We start from the raw sequence: 26702 nt of genomic DNA, 5'->3' as shown, positions 1-26702 counted from the left end.
CAATTTCCTGTTTTTATGGCCTGCCACTTGGTGGAGCCTAGGACTTCCCCACATGCAGTCTAATTCTAAGTCAACCTAGTCTGAAAGAAAGGAGGGGCCTGTATCTCCACAGGAAGAGGGGTATTTGCATGGAGCCAGCCTGAACTTAGAATCCCAGGGACAGATAAGAAGGGGTCCTCATCTACATTCAGTCAATTGGACTCAGGAAGCAGATTCTGAGCCCCTTCACCATGACTTGGGCTCCATTCTTCCTCATCTTCCTTCATCACTTAACAGGTAAGTGGATTTAAGGGCAGTTACTCTAAAAAAGTAAGTGTTGCTTGAGATGTTTGGAGAATATTTTCCCTGGTGAATAAGATTTGTTGTCCTAACTGATTTTATTATCTTTTTTTATAGGATCGTGTGCCCAATTTGACCTAACTCAGCCAAAATCTGTGTCAGAGTCTCTAGGGAGAACAGTCACCATCTCCTGCAAGCGCAGCAGTGGCAACATTGGAAGTAGCTATGTGCACTGGTACCAGCAGCACTTTGGAAGTTCACCGAAAACTGTGATCTATGAATACAACAAAAGACCATCTGGGATTCCTGATAGGTTCTCTGGTTCCACTGACAGCTCCTCCAACTCAGCCTCACTGACCATCACTGATCTGCAGATTGAGGATGAGGCTGACTACTTCTGTCAATCTTATAGTAGTGGCTTTAGTCACAGTGATATGAATCATGGGGAAGTAAGACAAAAACTCCAGAGAACCAGCTGTGAAGTTGTTTTTAAAAAGTACTATTGCTATTTTTTTTGTTTCATTTACAAGTCCTGCTATTGGAGTACTTTCCTCACTGATTTTCTGCAAGTTCATTGAAAGATTCCCCTTTCTTCTCCCACACATGGATGGCTGGTCTCTTTACTAATTTAGGTTCAAACCATGAAGTAGATATGGTTGAAAACAGGAATTTTGGAGGTCAATAATCCTGACATTTTGTGTCAGAGACTCCTTTACATGTGTGATATGTTATCATCACCTCTAACCATGATTCACTTGCATATTTTCATGTTTCCCTTCATTATGACATCAATAATTCTCTGTATTGCCAAGTGTATCTGTAATATGGGAAGGACCATACATACATGAAACCACTGCTTCACAAATTTGTTTTAAACTATTAAGGAGTCCTGTCTTTTACACTCACTAAACTAAGACATAGGATGAGGTTTTTATCTTCCAGAATTTCTGTCCCCAATTCCTAAAAAACCAATAGTAATGAATTCAAGTGACTATTCTGATGAGAATGTCATATTGTAATAAGGACAAATCTTGTGTTATCCTACCCCATAGAAAAACAACCAAGGTCTATAATCTAATGTTAAATGAAGACCTAGTGTACATGTAAATGCAAATGTAGAGTTCTTCCAGCACATGACCTATCATTCATCTGTAAAGCTCTGAAAAGCATTGCACTCAAATAATGAAAGGTGACAAAATGTACTCAGTGAACATCCAAGGAAAACCAGAAATACTGAATTGATAATAATTATATCTCTGTGTTTTGGTGGCTCAAGATTGTAATCCCAGCTCTTGAAGGCAGGAGATGAATTCAGAGAGAGGCAGATCTCCCTGAGTGTGAGGCAACCTGTCTCAAAAAAAAAAAAAACAAATATGGGTGTGCCCCCTCTCTGTCTCTGTCTCTGTCTCTGTCTTCTGTCTCTCTGTCTCTCTGTATCTCTGTCTCTGTCTCTCTGTCTCTCTGTCTCTCTGTCTCTCTGTCTCTGTCTCTGTCTCTGTCTCTCTCTCTCTCTCTCTCTCTCTCTGTGTGTGTGTGTGTGTGTGTGTGTGTGTGTGTGTGTGTGTGTGTGTGTGGTGGTCTTAGTTCAGATCAGATTAGTAGTCATTAAATTCAATGTGCATTAGATTTGAGCACATACTGGATGGCAATGACAAGGGAACCAGATATGTCAAAAATTGAAGAACCTTTTTCTTATTCTGATTTATTTTACTAACAGAATGAAAACAATTTCTGCCTGGAATAGATTGATTACTCACTCACAATACCTCTTCTTTGCAATTGTTCAAGTTCATTTTATTTTCTAATTTTTGGATTATTAACACATTATACTGTTTATTTTCTCCTTTCTGGTATCTTTTTGTTTTTTTTTTCTGATATGTATAATGAGCTACTCATGGAAAGAGTGAGGAAATCACTAAGAGAAAATTGAGGCAACAGTATAAAGAGTGGAATTAGATAACACATGTAATGTCTTCTGCTGCAATGGTGACTGTGAAGAATAAGGAAACAGACCAGTTTAGTTTCAGCGAGGATGTGAGACAGGCAGACTTGGAGGGAACTGCTTGTGCTAATAGAGCAAATGGACACAGCTGAGATCGCTCCTTTATCTGGTCAGGGATTTGAATGAATGTCCCTGGGCTCAATGAATGGGCAGCAGAACCCTGTTTTGGTAAAAAAAAATATTGTGAGTACAATTCTGGAAAGCAATTTTTGCAAACATATTGAAAATGTATCTTACAACAGGTAGATTGCTAACAAAGTGGTTGTGGTACAAGGGACTGGAAGGGATATGATACTCCTGCATTATGGAGGTTCTGGGGAAATAAACCAGGCAGTTTGGAATGGATCTGTCTCCTGGGGTGGGCAATTGTGGAAGGTATGCAGTTTCAATCAAAGTGATAGTAGAGCTGTAGAGAAGAAAGGAGAAGATAGGAGCCAGGAAAGGAAGAGAATATTGTGGAGGAAAGTCTTTAAAAGTAAAGATTGAGTGGGTGGAGTACTTACCTAAGACTCTGGAATGAGTCCAGTTACAGAGTTCAGGAACCAAGGTTAAAGACAAGGAACTTAAGGAAATATGCACCTTGCCTTCAGGCAGTAGTAGAATTAATATTTGAAAAAGAATACTATAGAGACATTGCATTGCTGACTCTGATAAACACAAATGTGTGGTGGAGGTACACTAAGAGATGGTCTGAAGAGCTCCTTTTGATTGAAGGAGGAAATCATTTTGAATCATTATTATGAAGCACTCTGTGCCTTGGGAAACGTGTCAGAGATGGGGCACCTTCCTCAGCCAGGCTCTCCACAGTGGAGAAGAGAGTTTGCTGTCCATATAGAGAGCAATGGAGAGGCACAACTATGGTGTCCTGCCACAAACCCAGAAAATGGAAGTGGCTTAGGGCAGATGCAGACGCTCCCTCTAGTTCCGAGATACAGGAAGACCAGAAGGAGTATAAGAACTACCCCTGGTCCAGGAACCATTCCCTCCCATTGTTAGCAAACCATACAAATATCTATAGGAGAAGGTAGATCACAGGAAAGCACCTTCTTCACCCAGTGGCATCATCGTCAATAACAGAAGGAAAGACTGGGTAACACCTATCCCGGCTCTATGTACCTGCTCATACAAATATATCATTAGTGGATGAACAGCAGCAGCTTGCTTTCTTTATTAGATAGGATACAAACCCAGTGGACGTCTACACAGTTAGAATACACATTTTGAACAAAACCTGTGGAGCTTCACAATATGTTTTACACGTTTAATATCTAATATATATTATGCACTTATAAACCATCCCAACCAAAAAATCAATGACAGACTTAGAACAAGAAAAACATTTATCTTTATGACCTGTTGCATACCACATGTGCACTTCTTGCATTCCTTCCTCCCACATCCCCTTTCATTTACCCTTTCTCACTCTTTTCTTCATGTTATATCCTACCCATGTATATGTTTGCTTAAATGCATATATCATATTAGCTATATTCCACATATCAGAAAGATACGATGGTGTGTTACTTTTCCTAATATTGTATATTCTATGTTCACTCATTTCCTGAAAGATTTTAAATTTCTTTTCAATTTAGAGATGATAGAATGAGCATGCATGTGTGAATATTTGTGTAACTGTATTCCAAATTTTTACTGTCCATGAATCTATTGATAAACCACTATGTTTATTCAAAAATTTTTGATGTAGTGAATAAAGCAACAGTAAATATTAGATGCAAATATCTCTATGGTAGTGTATGGAGTTCTCTGTGTATTTGCCCAAGAGAGAATAATGTGGATCATATTGCCATTCTTTTTTTTTTCTCCTTGAGAAATCTACAAAATGACTACCACAAAGTCCGAATTAGTTTTTATTCCTGACAGTGAATTAGGGTCCTTTTTGCTCCACATCCTCTCATTTTCTCTCCATATCCTCTCCAACATTCCTTGCCAGTTTTGTTGATGGCAGCCATTCTGACAGAGTGACGTATAACCAAAAGTAGTCTTAGTAGTCTTATACTAAATTTCCACAATGACTAATGATAACAAGATTTTAATAAATAGTTATTAGCCATTTGATTTTATTTTTCTCAAAACTATCATTGCAGCTCTTTGCTTGTTTGTAGATTGACACTTTGATTTTTTTGGTATTTATTGCCAGCAATCATTGTAAATACTTTCTGAGTAATAGTGGGTGAAGGTTTACCTCCCATTCTGTGCATTTTATGCTCCTCTGATTGGTTTCCTTTTTGCACAGATACTTTATGTTTTCATGTATCTATATGGGTTGGCTCTTGTGCTGTTGGTATTGTATAAAATGGTTCTTGCTTATGCCAACATTTTTTATAGCATCTCCTATATTTTTATCAAAAATTTCAGTGTTCTAGCATTTAAATTTAAGTCTTTGATCCATCTTGAATTGATGTTTGTACAAGGTGAAAAAAATAAATTAAATTTCATCTTCAAGTACAAATCTACTTTTATTATCTCCATGTTCAATAGGGTATTTACATTCCAACCATGTTTTTGCATGGTTTGTGAAAATAAAGCAGACATGTCCTAGACATTTTATTTCTTGTTCCTCTATTTTATCCCATTTATCCACTTGTATATTACAATGCCATTACCAGGTTGTCTTTATAGCAGTATTTGAGGTTTTGAGGTAGTTCTCATGGTGTTTTTCCTAGAACTGTTAAATGTGACATGAGTGTTTTAGTAATTATTGCATTAATTCTGTGAATGAATTCATATGGTATAACATGTTCACAACATTATGTCTGAGAACATGGAATATATTTCCACACTCTACTATCTTCTGTGATTTTCTTTCCAGTATCATGAAACTTTCATTGTACAAGCCTTTCACTTATTTGGTTACATATATTCCTAAATATGTGATTTTGTTGGAAGTTCGTTGTGGTGAAATATTTTTCAAATTTTTCTCTAAGAGTATAAAGTTTCTATATATAAAAGCTTATTTTGAAAATACTGATTTTGTGACCTACAATTTTAATGTATTTATTAAGTCCAAGAGCTTTCCAGTAGACTCAGTAGGGTCTTTTAATAAAGAACAATGTCATTACAGTTTAATAGTATCCCCCTGTATATATGAACCACACTTTCATTATCCATTCATGTACGAAATCACATTAACTTCAATTCTATTCATGCATATTGTGAATATGGAAGTAATGAATATCACTCAGCAAGTATCTGTGGAGGTGCATGTCTGTTCCTTTGGGCATAGACTAGGGGAGGTATACCTGGATTGTATGGTGTATTTATGTAAGGTTTTTGCACAATCTCCTTATGGATTCACAGAGTGGCTACACCAATTTGCATCACCACCAACAGTTAATGCATATTCCTCATTATACACAACTGTGCTGCATTTGTAGCAAGTTGTTTTGTGGATCTTTCCTGAAAGTTGGAAAATGAAATATCAAATGCTTTTATTGCATTTCCTCCAATGTTAAGGATGATAAAGCCTTTTTGAGGTATATGTTTGTCATTTTTAATTCTTGTGCAGAGTATTCTTATTTATTATCAAAAGTCCATTTTTAATTGCTTGCCTTCTTTTTCTGATTCTCTGTTTTTTGACTTCTTTGCATATGCTACATATTATGAATAAGCATGAAATTCCAGTTGTCAGTTGTTATCCTTCATTCCTTGGCTAATGGTGTCGTGCTAGTCCTTTCCTACAACTATATTATTTAGGCCCTGGAGATTTTTTCTACTTACAGTTTTAGCATGCAGACTTAATCCACTTAGAACCAATTTTTGTACAGGGTAATAGACTCAGGTCAAATTTCATTCTTCCCCATGTAGAGATCCAGTTTTCCCTGCACCATTAATTTAATATGCTCTATTTACATCAGCATATGTTATCCTCATTGGTATGTCTTTGTCATACTATAGATATCCTTATTTATGACTACATATTTATGTCTTATATTTTGCTTTCTTTTTCTACATATCTTTTGTTTTGGTTCTTGTGATATGTTTCTCACATTACCACAGTTATGTAATCTATTTTCAAAATCTAGCTGACCATATCCTCTAATATTCTTCATTTTGCTAAGGATTGTGTTGGATACCTGGGTTCTTTTCTGGTATATGTAGTTTATCGTTTCTTTAAACATATTTTTGTGACTGAGAAGATCTGGTAATTTAGCCTCCATAAATGCATAGGGAGTGGCAATTTTAGGAAGTATGAGACTGTAGGGAATGGCTTTGAGTTTTCATAAGTGCCTAAGTCATGCCAAGTGCTTCAATCCACTTCCTGTTGCCTTCTTACCAAGATCTAGCCAGCACCATGTCTTACTGAATACTACCATTCTGCTAAATATAATGATACTGGGATGAAGCTCTGAAATGTAAGCTGCCACCTCAATTAAATATTTTCCTTTATTAGACTTGTCATGGTGATGATGTTTCTTCACAGTGCTAGAAACCCTGATTCCTAAGGGGATTTTGGTTGGGATTGCATTGAATCTGTAATTTACTTTGGCTGGACAGTATTTTCATAATACTAATTTCACCCATTCATGAACACATCCTGTCTTTCCATTTTGTAGTATTTTCTCAATTCCTTCATTAATTTGAAGTTACCATTGTGTAGAACTTTTACCTTTTTGTTAGTTTTTTCCCCAAGGTATTTGATTGTTTTGGTGGTTTTGTAAATGTGCTCATGATTCTTTCTCACTTCGTTGCTTTTATTATTGTACATACAGCCTACCTACATTTTTATTAGTTGATTTTTTATCTTGACAATTTGGATAAATTGCTGATTGTTTATAGAAATCTTCTGGTGGCATTATTGGTATCTCCTGTGTATATCATATCTCCTATATCCTTTGTTAGCTGTCTTTTTTTTTTTCAATTTTAGCTCTTTCATTTTATAAAACTTGTAATTGTATTTACTTACCTAACAAGTTACTGCTTTGAGTACTATAGTTAAAAGGCATGAGGCTAGTGAACAGCTAAATCTCATCCCTGGTTTAAAGAGTTGGTTTAGGTTTTCATCTGTATCAGAGATCCTGCATCTATGGCTCAGGAAATAGAGCAGAAGAGTGGGTATAAACATTGTAAGAGTCAGAATACTGGGAAGCCCTCAGTCTCTCCTGGAAACTCCTGAATAAACAAGAGTGAAAGAAATGTAATTTTTAGGGTCCATGACAAGCCCCATAAAAGACCATCAGACAAGCATGCAATCAACAAGAGCATTTTAATTCCTCAGACTGAAACAATTTTCAGTTGTAGGGATGAAATCACCTGACAAAGTGGCAAAATGGTGACCCTGACAGAAGCTCAGACGCTCCTTGTAAGGAAGATTAGGGGAATACCAGGCAGGGAAGGTGTGTCTGGTAGTGGATTAGTAGGTTTAAAGAAACAAGTATTGGGTGCCTCTAGGATTGGTAGATAGATGGCTACAGTTGCTAAGGAGTTTCCAGCTGCAGGGGAAGGAAATGCTATCTTTAGCTAGCCAAAAGGTTTAAGGTGCCAACTGATGGGTTGCTCCTGAGTTGTGGTCTTTACAGGAACTGCATGTTCAGTTCCATTAAATTTAAACTGGGGCCTGGTCTGTTGCAGGGTCACTAGGAGTCTATCATGACATTGATCTGGCTCTTTGTCCTTCTCATTCCCCCATTGAGTAGTGGACACTCTCATATCCTGGAGATGTATACTCCAGATCTACTGGCTTGTACTGTTGTCTTAAAACCATTATTTGGATTGTGGAGCTCTGCTCCGTTACAATCCTGATAATGACATTAATGATGCAAGGCCTCCAAGTAAAGGCCAACCATAATAGGATGAAAGGCCTAGCCAAGGCCTACAGGAGGAGAGTAGAGCAATTAACCAGGGTGACCAGTTGAATAGAGATTCTTACTATCATTATTTTGTTGTTTTTCTAGTTTTCTATCATTTAAAATTTTTCTGATTAGCTTCATTGAGTCTCTTATAACTCCAAAATTGTTAGTATAGAAACAGAATTTTTCTCCCTGAGCCAGACATAGAAGACTTCCTTATTGAAGGAACAGTACACACAGTCCTCTTCTAACCTGTAGTACTATTTAGCTAAAGAGGAGAGTGATTCCAATAGATGGGTGATGGATTTTTCTAGGTTTGCTATTTCTTAATCCATGACCATGTTCCAAAATCCTATAATGTTGGTATTAGAGGATCAGGGCTGAGGTTCTAGTCCTTATGGCTACAGATATGCCCAAGTCTTTGAGGGGTGATATTATGAGTTTTATTGCAGAGGCTAACATAATTAGTGGGGGGTGTGCCATACAGAGGCCATTTCCTGTCACAGATTGTAAGGTAAGTAAGTCTCTCTCTGCCTGATTGTTCCTATCTGCTTGACTGAATGTCAGGAGAGTTGGTGTAACTTCCAACTATTGCAATCCCCTTATAATGTTGGATTGGGTTTGTGTCCAGACAGAGACATCATCTTTCAATGAGGTTTGTCTTTGTGGCCTTTAGAACCAAATAAGTATCTTTCAGTAAGTTAAAGTGGCATGGATTGTGGGTAGGTTCATGGGAGCAGCCTTGTTTTGTCTTAGGCCTTGTGATAATATGCTTTGGGTTGCCCATTAACTTACTGGGGTCCATTGGCTTCATGGCTGTAGAGGTTGGATGTCTAACCATGGGGGGGGTAATACCCTTAGATCTTTCCTCATTGGTCCTCTTATGTGGCTATGTAATCTTAATCCCCAGGATTTTCTACATCCAAGAAGATGCCTTTTTAACCACATTATGTTGGTTTGCATATCCCTTCTCCAGCAGATTTAGAACATCATTCACCCAGACATTTTGGTTCAATTGCCTCCATTACCTTGATAAAATATCTGTCATTTGAGGTCTTACACTAGGGTTATTTATGGAAAAAAAGCTCCGTGAAGCAAAGAAATAGTTGCTGACTCCCCCACAGGTCTCAATTTGGGCCTTACCATGTCTAGGAAAACACGAAAATGGTTACCTCTTATAACCTTGCATCAGGCACATTATTCCACCCATAAATTGCCCCAAGCAAAAGTATAGATCAGAAAACCAGGTCCCTAAAGGTGATGCATGGGAAGTCTGTTTCAGGATCTTTCTTGATTCAGCATTGATGCATTTCCATGTGAGATTAAAGGTTAGGTGGGGATTGTAGCCACCAATGGTGGCCTGACTGGAAACCCCCAGCAAGCATGTATTATGGAAACATAGGAAGAAGCCCACCAATTAGCTGGTTGGTGGCTGTCTGGATTCTCAGTTTTACAATGTCTTGTGGATGCTCATAGCTTTTCAAGCTCCAGGGTTCACTTCCTCTGGAGCATAATCCTCAGGATCATGGTGTGGGTCCATGGTTTCATGGGTAACAATGAATCCAGTGGGAACTCATCCACTTCAACAACCATGGGCATTGTCAGGATTATAGTATAAGGTCCCTACAAATCAGGCTCCAAAGACTCTTTCCAGTGCCTGTCGATGATCAGTATGGGCTTGGCCAGCACAAATGGGGTATAGGAGGCAATGCCTTCTCATGGACTGCATGTAGCTAAAGCTAACTTTATTTATGCACCTTAGACAAAACTTGTAATGCTGAGGAAAATCTTTGGGCATCAAATTTAGCTAGTAATGCTTCCTTAAGTTTGGGTGTTGGTCTGACATATATGATCTCAATGGAGTCAGGCCCAGAGTATATACAGGGAGAATTGTGAACCCAGCACAGAGCAAAGGTGAGTGGAGACACCCAGTCACCACCAGTCTCAATGGTATATTTCGCTATGGTCTCATTTAGGTTCTGATACATCCTTTCTATCTGGCCTGAACTTTGAGGATGGCAGGCACAATGAAGTTTTCAAATGGTCCCCATATCCTTAACTGTTTCTTGTATTGCCTGAGAGATGAATGCAGACCCATTATATGAGCCCAAAGCACAGGGAAGCCATACCTTGGGATGATTTCTTCCAGCAGCATCTTGACTTCCATCACAATCATATCATGTTTAGTCAGAAATTCACTAGTGCATCCTGTAAAGGGATCTATAAAAACTAGCAAAAATGTGTGTCCACATAGGACTGTTTAACTCTGTATAGTCAAAATCATCCGAGTTAAAGATGACTATACTGAGAATTTCATGTTAGCTGCTATCATAACATTCAATGATAAGAGCAGTTATCACAGATTATATTAATATATTCAATAAGTTTAACAACAAATATATGATAGATTACCTGAACATACTTCAGCAGTCAAAATACAGAAGCCATCTCAAATTCCAGTCAGCACTGAGCCATCTACAAATTTAACAGGAATGTGAAAATTATATGTGGGCCTTCTTAGTTCATTCCATGTCCCTGACACAGAATTGAGTGATTGAGAAATATACATTCCAATTCATCAGGAATAAGAAATTAACAGCATTGAACAGCCAGAATGGGCAATAATTAAGGTTGGATGTCTTTTAATTTGATGTTGGCTTGGATATTTAATAGGATCCCAGGTTCCTCTTCATTCTCTTATTAGTCCTGTCTAGATACACACAACTATGTCTTCCTGCAGTTTCTCCTCACAGTATCTTTGGGAACAGGAGCTGCCATATCAGGGAGACAGCTTTCTCTTTCCCTGCTCAACTGTTTCTTTAAATGACATTTATTCCCCTATCTCACATAAAGAAACAACCTCATCTCAGGGGAGTGGCCACCACTGCACTAGCTGATATATCCTGAATGATGAACTCTAGTGTCATCAGCCCAAATTAGAGGGGACTTTCAAGGGGGGAGGGGGGATTACAGGGAATAGTCTATGGTGATGTGGAAAAGTTTGGTTACATCTGGCAATCTAACTGCAGTGTAATACATAGAAGCAGAGGGGCACACTAATTGTATAAGCAAATCCTAGAGGCCATAACTGATGTAATTTAAAAGCACAATGAAGAAAATTCATGCCAATCAACAAGAATCATACAGGAGGTTTATTAGCAGGGGAGATAGAAGGATCAGGTAAGGTGTCAAAAAGGGCATAGGGATGGTGGTGGTGACCAGTGCCTGGGCATAAGAGTGGCAGTAGAGAAAAAGATAGAGGCATAGAGAGAAAAAGTAGTAATAGAGAAAGAGACAGAAGGTGGGCAAGGTGCATGTTTAAAAGGGAACATATAAAATGTGCCCAAGGGGTGCTCATAGTGGCTGTAACTGAGGATGTATCCTTTCAGGACCCTAATTTTGTTTATCATAAAAAGGCAGGAGTTAGAAAGGGGCAGCAGCAGGTAAGGTGGGAATGAGAACTCCATGTTACAAGACTGCTTCTTGCTCAGCTGAGGGCACCACAATCTTTGAGAGACCTGAAAAAGCTGGGGTGTTGACTGAGATCAAGAGTAGCTGGCTATTTCACTTCACTGTCCAGGCTCTTATCTCTTGGTAAGTGATATAGTAGTTAGATTCACAATGTCATGGCTCTCGCAGATGTCTTCCATAGAAGCAGTGAGAGAGAATCTTTAACCATTGTTTGATTTTTAGGTTAAAACCATAGTGAAGTTTCCTGCCTTGGCTGAACATAGGCAATGCTTTGTTGAATTACCAAGGTCAAGATGAGCTGAGCTGTATTTTCTTACCAAGAACAAAACAATAATGAAAATAGTTCAATAAATAGCAAATTTTGTGGTTTTAAGCCTAATGTCCAGGGAGTGTAACCCTTGAACCATTAAAGAAATTTGCCTATTACCTGACTCCTTCATGGTACTTTCTTCCTGGGTCTTTAATAACTTACATGTGGCCAAAATTAATCACATTTATTTATTGCTATTTTAGATGGACCAAATTAAGCTTTGTTCCTTAAGTCTCACTTGGGTTGAGAGGAACCTCGGGGTCTTCTAGCATTTTTCTTTCAAACTAACTTTTTGATCTTTATGAAGATAACTCAAAGGCCTTGCTTCACTCTGGATTTGCTGGGCAGCAACAGCAGAGTTTTTTTCTGTAGTACTGGCTCTCCTCTTTGTAGGGTATACACTTCTTAAAAACCATGTGGGTTTTTTATGGCCTCTCTGAAAAAGAAAAATTACAGAATATATCAGGGATTTTTCATAGTTTCCTGGGTCTCACTTGGCCTTAGAATGTCCTACTATATTAGGACAGACATCAAGTATGTTTATTGAACAACCAGAATATCATTCCTATGAGACTAGTATTTAAGCACTTTGAAATATGTAGATAAAGACAGAGAAAATCCAAAACCCAGAAACTTCCAACTTTGATTCTTTAAGCCAGTTCTGTAATTGCTAGGAAATGGACCAATAATTCCTCTGATTTGCTCTGAAGTTTACATACCTCATGTAACTTGCTCAGGTCATTGTCTTAGGAGACTTGATAACAATAATGGTCAAGAAGCCAAACTCTGATGATATTTTGCAAGTTGGAACAGATGTCATGGCAGTTGATTTACTTGGAAAATTGTGCTATATAACAGTACTGTATAAAATAATGCTGTATCCAAATATATAAATTAATATTACCTCTGTGCATACTGGTAAACCTTGAGGCTTTGTAAGTTCTCAGGTACAATGTACAGAAAATAGTAAGACACCTTTATATCATGAATAGAAAGATCTACCATGAAGTGCATTTGGATGTGAATGAGCCTAAAGAGCAGATCCATAAAAAAATGTGCTCCTCTATAACAACGAACCTAGTGGTTTAAATGACCTAGTCACCTGCCATTGAGCACATTGTAGACTGACTAGAACCAAAGCAATTGCCATCCTTATAGTCAGCACATATTTGTCAAGTATATTCTAATCTAGAGGGATGTATATTGGAAAACAGGGATTGGCAAACTTTCTGTTTAGAAACTTGAAACTTTATAGGGGATTATTGGGTGAATGGCAATAAACACCCATAAGCAAAGAAGGTCAAGCTATTAGAACTATACTTTTGAAATATCTCCTCTGTGACCATGGCTATGTTTATCCTGACCAACTGTTTGGTATTCCATAATACATTTTGGTATCTGCAGGCTCAACTAAACAGAAAGCTCTGTGAACTCTTGTAAGTCAATTGTTTGAGAAGTCAGCTGATTGGAGGATTCTTGGAGTCAGTTTTTTCCACCCGCAATGAGATATTGATTGAGAAGGGTAGATTGACTCCTGGGGAAGAGTTGTCCATTTCCTACACACTCTCACTAATCATCACTGATGGGTATATTTAGTTTTTCAACTAGGAGCAGCTAGTCCAGTCTAGTCTGTCATGGAAAAGAGTAGAATAACTCCTTGGTTTTCCATGCTTTAGGCGTGACTCAGGCACTTGCCATCTCCCTGTTTCCTCCTTTAGTCTTCCATATATGATCATATTGCCATCTTGTTGCTGGTTTAGAGACTAAGACACAGATTGCCCACAGATCCATTTATATTCCAAGATATTTATGATGTCACCAGTTCTTAAAACACTGATTTACCATAAACCACATAAGCTGGGAGAGGTATCAGAAGTCCCATTTGATGAATTTACTGAGCATATGCAATGTGAACACTGTTGCATTCCAGCCTCACATGATCGCCAAACTAAGGTTGAGACATTTTCATTTATCAGAATTTCACTCAAGTTCATACAGATGGAGACAGATCCAGATTTAGAAATGAAGCAGGGAGCCCCCAGCTTGTTGGATTATCATAGAAATTGCTAATGGTGTACTCTGGGAAGCCCCGAAGACATGATTGATAAGCCTGATTCTGGGAACCATCCAATTTCCTATTTAGAATTAGTCCCTTACAGAAACTCCAGAGAGTCCCTTAGAATCACACACTTTCTAATCCAAGGGAGAAGAACGAGGGCACAAATACATCAACAGCTTAGTGTTTAATGTTTAGGATTTACTCATGTTCTTCTTGGCTCCTGAGTGCTTGGCCATCTCCATTTCTCTGCTCCACCCTCCACAGCACATATTTTTTAAAAATATCATTGGCTCAGTATGACATTATGCTTCTGATCCTTGCCTGTTCTATCCTCCTGCCCCTAAAGCAGTGAGTGGTTACTGCTGCATCCAATTCATATGCCCATGCTTTAATTGCCTTGATAGCACTTCCTTTTGTGGAAAACCCTTGGCAGAAGTGCTTGGAAAACACAGAAATCTGCAACAGCTTCTTAAGTTCCACTTAGACAAAAAGTGGCCCATCTTTTTCTCAGCACATGCCACAATCTGTCCACAGCAGTGGAGACTGATTTAGCTTAAATAAGGTAAAAAATATCCTGTATTCCTTTAGTAAGTCCCATTGATCAGAGAGAGTTAGATTTTGCTGGCTAATTCTCAAATCTTCTTTGTCTTTCTCTGCAGAGCATCCTCTGTATCTTTTCCCAAGATGAAGATCAGTAACTGTATAATCTTCTACATTAGAAAGAATCAAGGCATTCAGTTCTTATTATCTACTCATACTGAAGTGAGAGGTGACTCTTCCATACCACATGAACTTTCTGAATTCCTAATCTTATCTCACCTGTGTTAAATCCACAATTCAAAATATTCTCTGCAGTCTATGTTTCCCATGATACACTGAAAAGCAACAACAGGAATACTCAATGCTTATTGAGGTATAAAGAGAAACAAACACCAAGGAGGAAAGCAGTGAGGATTCAGATATGTAGATGCTGGGTAAAAAGAGCAGGTATCCCTGGCCAGCAAGGCCCTCATCTCTATGCTCCTACCCAACCAAGCAGATCCACCTTTGCCTCTAACTGCTACTGGAAACTGGAAATCTATGGTGCTGATGCTTTGTATTTCTTACCCTGACTTTTGTAGTGGTAGGGTTGGGACACAGGCCCTAGTGTGTTTCCTTCTAGTTTAGAGTACCACCAATATCTCTGAATCCAGGCTATTGGCCTACACATTTCTGCTTCTAGTCAGGTGTCTCTATTTAGCAATTTTCAACTCAAGTATCCAAGAAACTTGTGTGGGGCGAAGAAGCTATCAGAGCAGCATTAGGTTCACTATGGATTTCTTCCAGGTGCGTTGAGTGGGGATTTTCCCTCCACCACTCCCTCCACAAACTTACGATTTCCTTGTGGTTTCTTTTTACCACACGTGTTGGCTGTAGAATGTCACCACAATCCTTTGCTCTGATTCCCAAGGTTGAAATCTCCTTTCGCCATGCTCATTAAGAGCCCAAGCCCTTACTCTGCATACATTTAGCGGTGGTGGGAAATGACTGAGTTTCCCACAATGCACTTGTGGATGAGTGTAATTTGGTGATGAATGGGCCTTATTTTGCTGTTTGGGTTGTGTCTGTTTCCAAGTCTTTCTCTGAGCTTTCAGACATGTATACTACCTTGAGAAGTGTTCATTTCAAATCCTAGATGAGATGCACAAAGGCATGTAAATGGGATGATGATTGAATTTTAGGGAATTGCCAAGGACATACTCTAGCAAGGACAAAGAATTGAATGCCTGCCAAAAACATACCATATTGTGGAGAAAGAGAGAGTAACATAACAACATCATACATTCGGGTTTGGAAAACACTAAGGTCTGTTAAATAGATTCTGGCTTGGGTACTTTACAGGGCCTTGATTATTCTATTTCCCCTATTTGTTCTGGTTTGAAACCCATTCCTGTGCTTTGTAGATCTTTCCCCTTGAAGAGTTTTCTAGGAAGAATTACTGACAGTCTCAGGAAACTGTTTTTTACTTTCCCTGCCTACCCATGTTTCTTTATCCCTGCTTTAATTCCTTCCCTGGAAGAAACAGTTTCATCCCTGAACCCTGAATATTTCTCTCTTTTTTTGTTTTTGTTTTCCATTTTTTATTTAAATTAGAAACAAGGTTGTTTTACATGTCACTCCCAGTTCCTCCTCTCTGCCCTCATCCCCTACCCCACACTAACACCCTAACTATCCCATACCCTTTCTGCTTCCCAGAGAGAGTGGCATCTATCATGGGGGTCTTCAGAGTCTGTCATATCCTTTGCCATAGGGCCTAGGCCATCCCTGGTGCGTCTAGGCTCAGGAGGTATCCCTCTATGTGGAATGGTCTTCCAAAGTCCAATCCCATACCAGGTATAAGTACTGATCCACTACAAGAGGCCCCATAGGTTTCTGAGGCCTCCTCACTGATACCCACATTCATGGGGACTGGACAAGTTCCATGCTGGTTTCCCAGATGTAAGTCTGGGAACCAAGAGCATTCCCTTGTTCAGGTCAGCTGTTTCTGTGGGTTTCACCAGCCTGGTATTGACCACTTTGCTCATCAGTCCTCCTGGTTTGAAACTGGATTCCAGTTCAGTTTAGCTGAGGTATCTCCTTCTACTTCCATCAGCTGCTGAAAGCTCTAGGATGGCATATAAGTTAGTCATCAATCTCATTATTAGGGGAGGGCATTTAATGCAGCCTCTCCTCTGTTGCTTAGATTATTAGTTGGTGTCATTCCTGTAGATCTCTGAACATTTCCCTAGTGCCTGATTTCTCTTTAAACCTACAATGGCTCCCTCAATTATGGTATCTCTTTTCTTGCTCTCCTCTATTCTTCCCCCGACTCAACCTTCCTGCTCCCTTATGTACTCTTCACCCCTCTGCTTCTCCTCTTTTCATTCTCTTCGCTCCCTATACCCTCCCTACATGCTCCCAATTTGCTCAGGAAATCTTGTCCCTTTCCTCTTCTTTGGGGGACCAACTATGTATGTCTCTCTTAGAGTCCTCCTTGTTTCCTAGCATTTCTGGCATTGTGCATTGCAGGCTGGTAATCCTTTGCTTTATATGTGAAATCCATATATGAGTGAGTGTTATATGTGAAATCCATATATGAGTGAGTGTATATCATCTTTGTCTTTTTGTGACTGGGTTACCCCGGTCAAAATGGTTTCTTCTAGTTCCATTCATTTGCCTGCAAATTTCAAGACTCCATTTTTTTCCCTGTTGAGTAGTACTCTATTGTGTACATGTACCACATTTTCTCTATCCATTCTTCATTTGAGGGGTATCTAGGTTGTTTACAGGTTCTGGATATTACAAATATTGCTGCTATGAACATAGCTGAACAGATGTCCTTGTTGAATGAATGTGTTTCTTTTGGGTATATGCCTAAGAGTGGAATTTCTGGATCTTATGGTAGACTGATTCTCATTTTCCTGAGAAATCACCATACTGATTTCCAGAGTGGCTGTATGAGTTGGCCCTCCCACCAGCAGTAGAGGAGTGTTCTACTTTCTTCACATCCTTTCCAGCATACGCTATCTTTGGTGTTTTTGATTTTAGCCAATCTGATAGGATTAAGATGGTATCTCAGAGTTGTTTTCATTTGTATTTCCCTGATGACTAAGGATGTTGAACACTTTCTTATGTGTCTTTCATCCATTTTAAATTCCTCTACTAAATATTGCCTATTTAGTTCTGTACCCCAATTTTAATTGGATTATTTGGTGTTTTTGACACTAGCTTTTTGTGTTCTTTGTATGTTTTGGAGACCAGTCCTCTGTCAGATATGGGGTTGGTGAGTATTTTTTCCCATTCTGTGGTCTGCCATTTTGTCTTGCTGACTGTGTCAGCAAGCTTCTCAGTTTCAGGAGGTCTCATTTATTATTTGTCTATCTAAGTATCTGTGCTATAGATGTAATGTTCAGATATCCGTCTCCTGTAGCAATATGTTCAATGACACTTCCCATTTTCTCTTCTAAAAGGTTCAGTGTAGCTGTATATATGTTGAGGTCTTTGATCCATCAGGTCTTTGCACTTAAGTTGTATGCATGGTGATAGACATGGATATATCTGAAGTCCTCTACATGACAGCATCCAGTTATGCCAGCACCACCATGATCAAGTAGGCTTCATCCCTGGGATGCAGGGTTGGTTCAACATCAGAAATCTATCAATGTAAACTACCATATAAATAAACTGCAAAATAAAAAACACGTCATCATCTCACTAGATGCTGAAAATTCTTAGACAAAATCCAACACTCCTTCATGATAAAGGTCTTGGAGAGATCAGGGATAACAGGAACATAGCTGAACATAATAAAACAATATAGAGTAAACCAACAGCCAACATCAAACTAACTGCAGAGAAACTCAACAGGATTCCTCTAAAATCAGGAATGAGAAAAGGCTGTCCACTCTCTGTATCTCTCTTCAATATTGTATTTGAAGTTCCCAGCTAGAGCAATAAGACAACAAAAGGAGATCAATGGATACAAATTGGAAAGGAAGAAGTGAAACTTTGCCTGTTTGAAGATGACATGATAGCTACAAACAACATAATTTCTTTCTTTAAAGACTCAAAATTCTTATGATACAGGTCTTTCACTTTTTTGATTAGCGTCACCCCAAGGTATTTTATGTTGTTTGTGGAAATTGTTTTTTTTGTATGTATAGCATCCTAGTTTTATTTTTAAATCATTTTTATTTGAATTAGAACAAGATTGATTTACTTGACAATCCCAGTTCCCTTCTCCCTCCCATCCTCTCCTACCACCCGCAACTAAGAGAAAACAAACTTCTTGTCTAGATCACATAGGGAATTATTATACTGATTATACATAATTGGGCAAGAGTATCTTCATTGTAGTATGACTTCTTTGCACTTGGGTTTCTAGGGGCACATGAAAATTGAGCTGAAACTCTCATACTAGTTTCCTAGGTCATTATTTGTGATGTGTGAAGTGACTGAACATGCATGAGAGAGGTATAAAAACAGATGAGGAAAAATATGTGAAATAAGCTGTAATTGTTTGATCAGAGAATAAGAGTAATTGATATAATTTGATTTTTATTTCCAAAATTAAGAAACATAAATGCCTAATTAATTCAACCCTACAAGTATATCAGTATAGGAATCAACTGACCTAGAGTCATTACAACACTCCACACACAGCAATGAAGCAAAGAGAACATTAAGTTTGCTCATTGTCCTTGATGTCCTACCTAATGTTTAGTTGATCATGTATATTTGTGTAACATGTGAGGATGTCACATCATGAGAAAGAGAGAGACATACATACAGACAGCCAGAGAGAAACAGAGAGACAGAGATACAGTGAGACAGACAGAGAGCCACACTGGCATGTACCCATTTGTGGATATACCCAATGACTTAAGGCCCTCTCACTACATTCTACTGTACTCAAATCACATTAAAAACCACATCACTGGGACCAATAATTTATATATTGAATTTACAAACAAAATGTAGCATCATGCCAGAAAGTAGAATCTAGACATATATGCCAGATTGAGTAAAGTTTATTTTGACTACTGGAAAATATTTACTATTAGAAGAGGATCCTTTGAGGTCTGTGAATGATGGTGAGTATGGACTTGAAGAGTAACCATGTAGAAGAGTACTGAGAAATGTGGTGATATTTTGTTGATGATAAAACAGATAAAGCTTGCCTGAAGATCAGAATGCAAAGCTAGCCACACTAGCTAGATAAAGAGGGCAGACAGTGGTGGCACACACCTTTAATCCCATCATTCAGGAGACAGAGACAGATGGATCTCTGTGAGTTCAAGGCCACCATGAGTTACATGACAGTCAAGGAATCTAAAAGAGAAACTGAAGCACACCTTTAATACTAATATTTGGGATAAGGCAAGAGCACAGTGCAGTGTCAGTCTGTATTCAGTCTTCAGTTATGTTGAGGACAGGTTTTCCCCAGCCTTGATAGAGATGAGAACTCTCTAGTAGTTGGCTATTTTGCTTTTCTGGTCTTCAACTTGAACCCCAAAATCTGTCTCTGAGTTTTTATTACTTGGGCTACAGAGAAACTGTCAGATTCTACAGTCAGCATCTGAGCTCAGCTGTGTGCCTGAATTAAGTATGAGACAAAGCTGGAGATTCTGAAGCCACAGAGATAGCATTAGTCAGTACTGAATCCCAGTCCTATGGCCATGGAAAGCACATAAAGGGAAAGCTCTTTCCTGAAATAAGTTCTCCTTATACCATATGTACTTCATCATATCCACATTCCCAGGCTTTCCAATAATACTCATTTCTTATTGGCCCCTTGTCCTTTTAAATGAAATATGTGTTGGGACTCACAGTAGTAAAACTGCTATTTTCTTCAATCAGTCTAATTCCTAACTGTACTCTAAATAATTATCCTTGTACCCACAAATAAGAGTTGTTCCAAGTCTTCATAAAAGAGGCTCCTTTTGAAGCAGAAAGAGACAATTACAGCAAGCCACACTGGTCCAAATGCAGACAATTACTGACCATGGATTGTCTAGTTCAAATTGATACACCTGTTACAGCTAAGTGAATATCATGGAAGATGGGATAGAAAGGTTCTAAGATCAGTGGAAGTCTGCTGTGAGATTGTGCCTTCTACCTATGACAGGGAACCTACATCCATAAAATCTCAACAACATGGCTGTGCAAACAGAAACTGTACAGCTCCATTAGCAGTAGACAAACTATTGTAAATTTGGGAAATCTCATGGGTCCTCAATCCTAGATGTAGAGCTAAAAACCAATTAACAACTGCTGAAAGAGAATGAGAAGAATCACACACACATACGCACACACACACACACACACACACACACACACACACACACACACACAGAGAGAGAGAGAGAGAGAGAGAGAGAGAGAGAGAGAGAGAGAGAGAGAGACAGAGAGAGAGAGACAGAGAGAGAGAGGGAGAGAGAGAGAGAGGGATCATTCCCCAGGGATGAGTGTCCTGACTGGTTAACCCATACCAGGTGATCATCCCCAGCAACACATGTGCAAGCAACACTGAACAAACTAAGCAGGTTGTATTTATGTGTTTATCATTACATGTATTTGTAATGACAATGTTTAGCACAGGAAGTTGTGAGTTTGGAGGTAGAAGACATTGAGTTAAGAGGGAGGGAAAATTAGGTAATTATATACTAATTAAATAAAACAAGCTCCCTCATGTATGGCTATGGGGTAATTTGAAGCAGAGCTCAAAGAGTAGTAGGAACTCTCTTTGAGCGATGAGCTGTCTAGTCACAGGTTCTTGGCCTAATACTGACCCTAGGTCTGTGTTTCATTTGTGAAAAGGATCAATCACAAAGGGGTTATTTGTAGGGGACCACCTAAGTCATGCCTGCTAGAGGCTGGCTACATGTGAGGTTAGGGTAATGCGATAGGGTTTAAAGGGACAGACAAAGCACACGGGAAGCCCCTTCTCTCTGGCCTCCTTCCCTGATCTCATGGCATGCTCTGGCTTGTGTTTGGCTGGTGTTTATCTAATAAAAGATATCTTAAACTCACAGATTATGAATCTCCCTTATTAGTTATTTACTATCATGATTTCATGCCACATTGGATTAGTGGAGACGTCAAGTTAGGCCAGTCTGTATGTAGCACTCAGAGTTCCCAGATGGGTAAGACACAGCCTTTTATCTCTTTTCTGGTATCATGCATAACACCTCCAAGCACCATGTGTGCTACAGTAGAAATAAACATTCCAGGTGAGTACCAGCTGGATCTCTCCATATTTCATTCCTCAATTATGTTGTGTCTTCCACAGGAGGGAATAATTACCTTACTGTTATGTTATAGAAAAGAAACAAATCAATTGCAATAGCCTGTAATGCTTGGGAGTCTCCGAGCATATATCCTGTTCATTGGAACTTGCATGCTTATTTGCTAGTCTCTAAAGTCTCATAGAAGCATTATCACCCTGTTAAAGGACAAACCATTTTTAATCTGTATGCATAAGCTTCTTTAGTAGTAGGTTTCCATATGCCTTTTTCAAAATGCCTTTATTGTATCCCTCTCTGTTTTCCATCCTCTATGGAAACCTATGCTCAAACCTATTTTAGCCTTCCCTGCTCTATTATTCCACTTTAATCTTTTTTTTCTACTTTTTATTTAATGTCTTACAATCATTTTACATATCAATCCCCCATTTTTCCTCTTCCTCAAATCCTCCCATACCCCCTACCTTCCTCCCCACCCCACCCCACCCACTCTGCATAGATGGTGAGGCCTTTCATGGGGATCAGAAAAGTCTGATGAGCAATGGAGTCAAAACCATGCTGGCAAAAACTATAGAATCATTTGACCCAACCTAGTGGGAGCACAGGGATACCAGTTGTAAAGCTGGGGAACCAGCATTGGACTAAACCCTCTGAATGTTAGGAGCCAGTTAGGAGGCCTGGGCAGTCTATTGGTGCTCTAACAGTGGAACCAGTATTTATCCCTATTACACAAATGGACTTTGGAAGCCCATTCCCTATGGAGTGATACTATTTCACCCCAGGACCTAGGCCTTTAATGTTTTATATAACTGGAGTTTTATCATGTTTCCTTTGAAATTCTCTTTTATAGCTCTTCATTATTTTCCAGACCTATATAGATTTTCCACATAAACATGTATATCTGATTGTAAGCTAACATTTACAGATGAAACATGGGTCTTAGTTGGTGTTTGTATTGCTGTTAATAGACACTCTGACTACAGAAAAACTCACAAAGAAAAAAAACACTTAATTGGAGTGGCCTTCAGTTTCAGAGGTTCAGTCCATTTTCATTGCAGGACATGGCCATATTCAGACAGACAATTTTCTGTAGAAGGAGGTGAGAGTTTGTTTCTTGATCTGCTGACAATAGGAAGTGAACTGAGACACTAGCGTTGCTTGCATATAGGAGACTTCAAGAGCCTACCCTCAGAGTGAAACAATTTCTATAACAAGGCTACACCTGCTAATACTGTCACACCTTATGGGAGCCTATTACATTGAAGCTATCTTAGCATGCCTCATTTATCTATCAGGCTCTCTGTTACTTCACTCAAGATGATTGTTCTCAGAGTCCCACAAACTTCCATTTCTAAGTAATTAAGAATCTAAATTGGGGGCTTAATTTCTTCCCAAACATATAAAGAAATCCTGCAGACTTGGATTTGTTCCTGGTAGGAGCCAATGGAGAAGATATGCGCACCCTGCTAAATTCCCCCAAGCCTATTATATTTTAGGCTGTTCTTTCCTCTATGCAGGCTACTTTGAATCCTAATTCTCAGGCTGGAATATACAGACTCACAGCTAGGAGTGTGCTAGCAAATTTCTCTACTTGGGAAATGTAAAATTTAACATCTCCTCTGTACGAGTTATGTGGAATGTAAGTATGGAATGTGCTTTAACATAGTCTCAAATCATCCCTTTATCCTGTGATCTAGAAGGGTCTGGTGCCTCTATTGGAGGAGGTATTCTCCTTCAACTTCACCACCTTCAGATATCCTATTCTCTACTGCAACTGGTGAGAGTGGAGTTCACATTCTTTCTGATATTTTCCACTCTCAATAACAACACAACAACAACAAAAGGAACCAATACATCAGAAACGGTAGTAACTCTTGGTGTATCTGGATAGAAATGGAGGTCTAGTTGCTCAGAAAGCACTGATTTTGTTTGGAGCCCACAGGGCTAGTGATTGTAAGAGTCAAAGATATTTTAGGGATGGCAGAAACCTGGAGAGCTGGCACCTGCCCAGGATAGATATCTCCTCCAGCCACTAGAGGGCACTGCCAGCCACATACTTGCTTAGTGTTGCCAGGCTCTCAGCTGATTTTTCCTTGCCCAGCAGCATTTCCTGTGCATTAAATGAAAAAGTAAGTTCTCTCTGGCTTTTTTTTTTTTTTCTCAGATGGGGCCTTGGTTACTGAAGGAGGGACTTTCACAGCCTTCTGGACAGGGGACATTTGCATAGCAATGATCTTCTCTGAGGACAGTGACAGATAAGAAGGGAGTGTGTCTCAGTATGCTGTATGGCTCCAGGAGAACTTTTAGGTGTCTGCACCATGACCTGGGCTCCAGTTCTCCTCACTTTCCTCGCTTATAGCACAGGTGGCTGTTTCCATGGGATTCTGAGAGTGTGAACAGGAGAAATGATAGTCTCTTCCCAGATTCCTAGAAACTAGCCCTGTCTGGTCCTCACTAATACTCTGTTTCTTCCCATCCTCCCAGGGTCTTGTGCTGAGGTTGTGTTCACCCAGCCCCAATCTGTGTCCGGATCTTTGGGCCAGGAGATCAGCATATCCTGCACCCGAAGCAGTGGAAACATTGCAAGTAATTATGTATCCTGGTATCAGCAGCATTCGTCGAACAAACCCCGTCTGCTTATCTACAAATATGATCAAAGACCCTCTGGAATTCCAGACCGGTTCTCTGGCTCCAAGGACACCTCCTCCAACTCTGGCATTTTAACTATTTCCAGGTTGCAACCTGAGGATGAAGGTGACTACTATTGTCTGTCTGGTTATGACAGCTATTTCACACAGAGAACCAGACTTAAGGGGAACTGAGACAAAAACTCTCTAGAGCATCACCACCTTCAATGTCAAAAAATCTAGCCATTTTGTCTTGCTTTGAAAAGTTGTCTTCAATACTCCCATTTATTTTCTAAAATACAACTTACTTTCTGTCTATCTATCTATCTATCTATCTATCTATCTATCTATCTATCTGTCATCTATCATCATCAACTATCTATCATCTATTTATCAGTCGGTCTCTCTGACTCTGTGTCTCTTTTACTCTGTCTATGTCTCTGTCTCTCTCTCTGACTCTAAGCTTTCCCACACACTGATGTGCCCAGGACTGAGTAAAGCTGGACTGAGAAAGATTTTTCTAGTAATGTTTTACTTCACTAACTACATTTTGTATTTATTTTTCTGTTTGCTCTTTTTCACTCACTGTAGCCCATTGTAACAGTAGTCACTAATAATCAGACAATAAAGCCAAATTAATTTGTCTTAGAATACCCAAGGGCAATAAAAGCAGTCATAAACTCATCAATTTAGCCTCAGGTTAGTTCTAATGATCATTGTCAAAACAGGTACATTCTTTTGCAAAATGCTACAAGATAATCTCTAATCCAGTTGCAGACTTGTTTCCATTGGAAGCCTCTTGATCTTCATCTGTACCTCCATTGACCACTTTGCTCAACACTACTGTTTCCAAGGTCCCCCCAGGATGGCTCATAAGCCCCTACTACAGTGTTCAACTTCATTCCACTCCCCAGTTTAACATCCCAACATCTGTCTTTCTCTATAACTCAGGATGGTCCAGCCTATCATAGCAATATCTCAGTTTCTGGTACCAACTTCTATATTAGTTATGTTTTTTTTCATGACAAAACAACATAGGTGGGCAAGTTGTGGAAGAATGCATTTACCTGGGAATAGCTTATGCTTTCAGAGAATGAGTCTATGACCATGTGGCAGAAACCATGGCAGCAGGCAGGAACAAAGCTAGAGCTTTGACATTGTAAACAACTACAAGAGGGAGAAAATGCAGTGTGGGGATGAAAGCAAGCTAACTTTAAGTGATAAAGGCTTTTGAAACTTCATATTTCATCCTTAGCAACACAATTTTCCAAAACAGCCCCATCTTTAATCCTTTCCAAAAGTCCTATGAAGTAGAGACATATATATATATATATATATATATATATATATATTATAATATATATAATTTTGAGGATGGCCCGGTGCCATCCTCAAAATTATATAGTAATGATTAATTCATAGATTTAGAACAGCTCATATTGCTGGGAGTATGTGGCTGTGAATTCCTAGCTATACAGTGGACATCTGTATCACTCCATACCTTAAAAATCCAGGGACAATGAAGAAGAAGGAAAGAAAGAATGTATAAATAAGCATAGAATGAGGAGAGGTGCTGTGAAAGTGTATTCTCTTGGTTTTGCAAACATGAGTTCACATCACTGTGGTTACCTGCATAAGGCCACCATACGAGCAAGCCAGTTAAAAATTCCAGAATGGAGTAGGGAAATCTCCTGAATTAAAAATTCCAGCGTGGAGTAGAGAGAGCTCCAGAGGTGTTGCATCTACCTGAGAAGCTAAGAGCAGCTAAAGGATGCTGAAGGCCCAGTTTTGTTGGAGGGCAGTGTGTATCCTTTGGGTGTGGTTGGTTTCCTGTTGCTAAGTGGATGACACCCCTACTGTGCTTGTGGGAATTATTAATTGGACATGAATTTGGGAGGAGCATGGAGGATATATTGGGGAAGTTTTGGGGAGTTAGAGTGAAGAAGTAAGAAACTGATATGTATAAGATACTTTGTCTAAAAATATGACATAAAAAGACTAGAAAGGAAACCAAAAAGGCTGAAAATATAGCTTATTGGTAGAGCACTTACCTGGGGCATATAAGATCTTTGTTCAACATCAAGTATCACAAATCTATATGAACATAGTAAAAACATGGAGAACTACTAAACTAACAGAACCAAACATAATAAGAGAGAGCATGTAGAGTCTTTTCAATGTTTTCAGATCTCAGAAATCTAATTAATATTTCTGTTATGTCAGTTAACTCAGGGTATGTTTTAATCAAATAGATCCATTTCTTGTTTCACTGTGTTCATTAAAACTGCTAGAGGGACTGACTAGTACTGAAAACGTTTGATGAGATAGGGACAATGCTGACCTAAGCACTCTGATGACCATTGGTATGAGGCAGTGATATGGCT

The 26702-nt window shown here is 39.0% G+C and overlaps 2 gene segments (V, D, J or C); both read left to right on the top strand.

Annotated features, from left to right (window-relative positions):
* Positions 1–230: 230 nt before the first annotated feature.
* On the top strand, positions 231–14626 carry LOC113831904. The segment is given in 3 exon segments: positions 231–276; positions 397–728; positions 14588–14626. Coding segments are annotated over 3 exon segments (417 nt in total).
* Positions 14627–24009: 9383 nt separating this feature from the next.
* Positions 24010–24513, top strand: LOC113835354. The segment is given in 2 exon segments: positions 24010–24055; positions 24176–24513. Coding segments are annotated over 2 exon segments (384 nt in total).
* The last annotated feature ends 2189 nt before the right edge of the window (positions 24514–26702 follow it).

Source organism: Cricetulus griseus, chromosome 4, assembly GCF_003668045.3.
Source record: "Cricetulus griseus strain 17A/GY chromosome 4, alternate assembly CriGri-PICRH-1.0, whole genome shotgun sequence".
Lineage (NCBI taxonomy): Eukaryota > Metazoa > Chordata > Mammalia > Rodentia > Cricetidae > Cricetulus > Cricetulus griseus.
The sequence above is the reverse complement of the archived record's forward strand: the minus strand, read 5'-3'. Positions and strand labels throughout refer to the sequence as shown.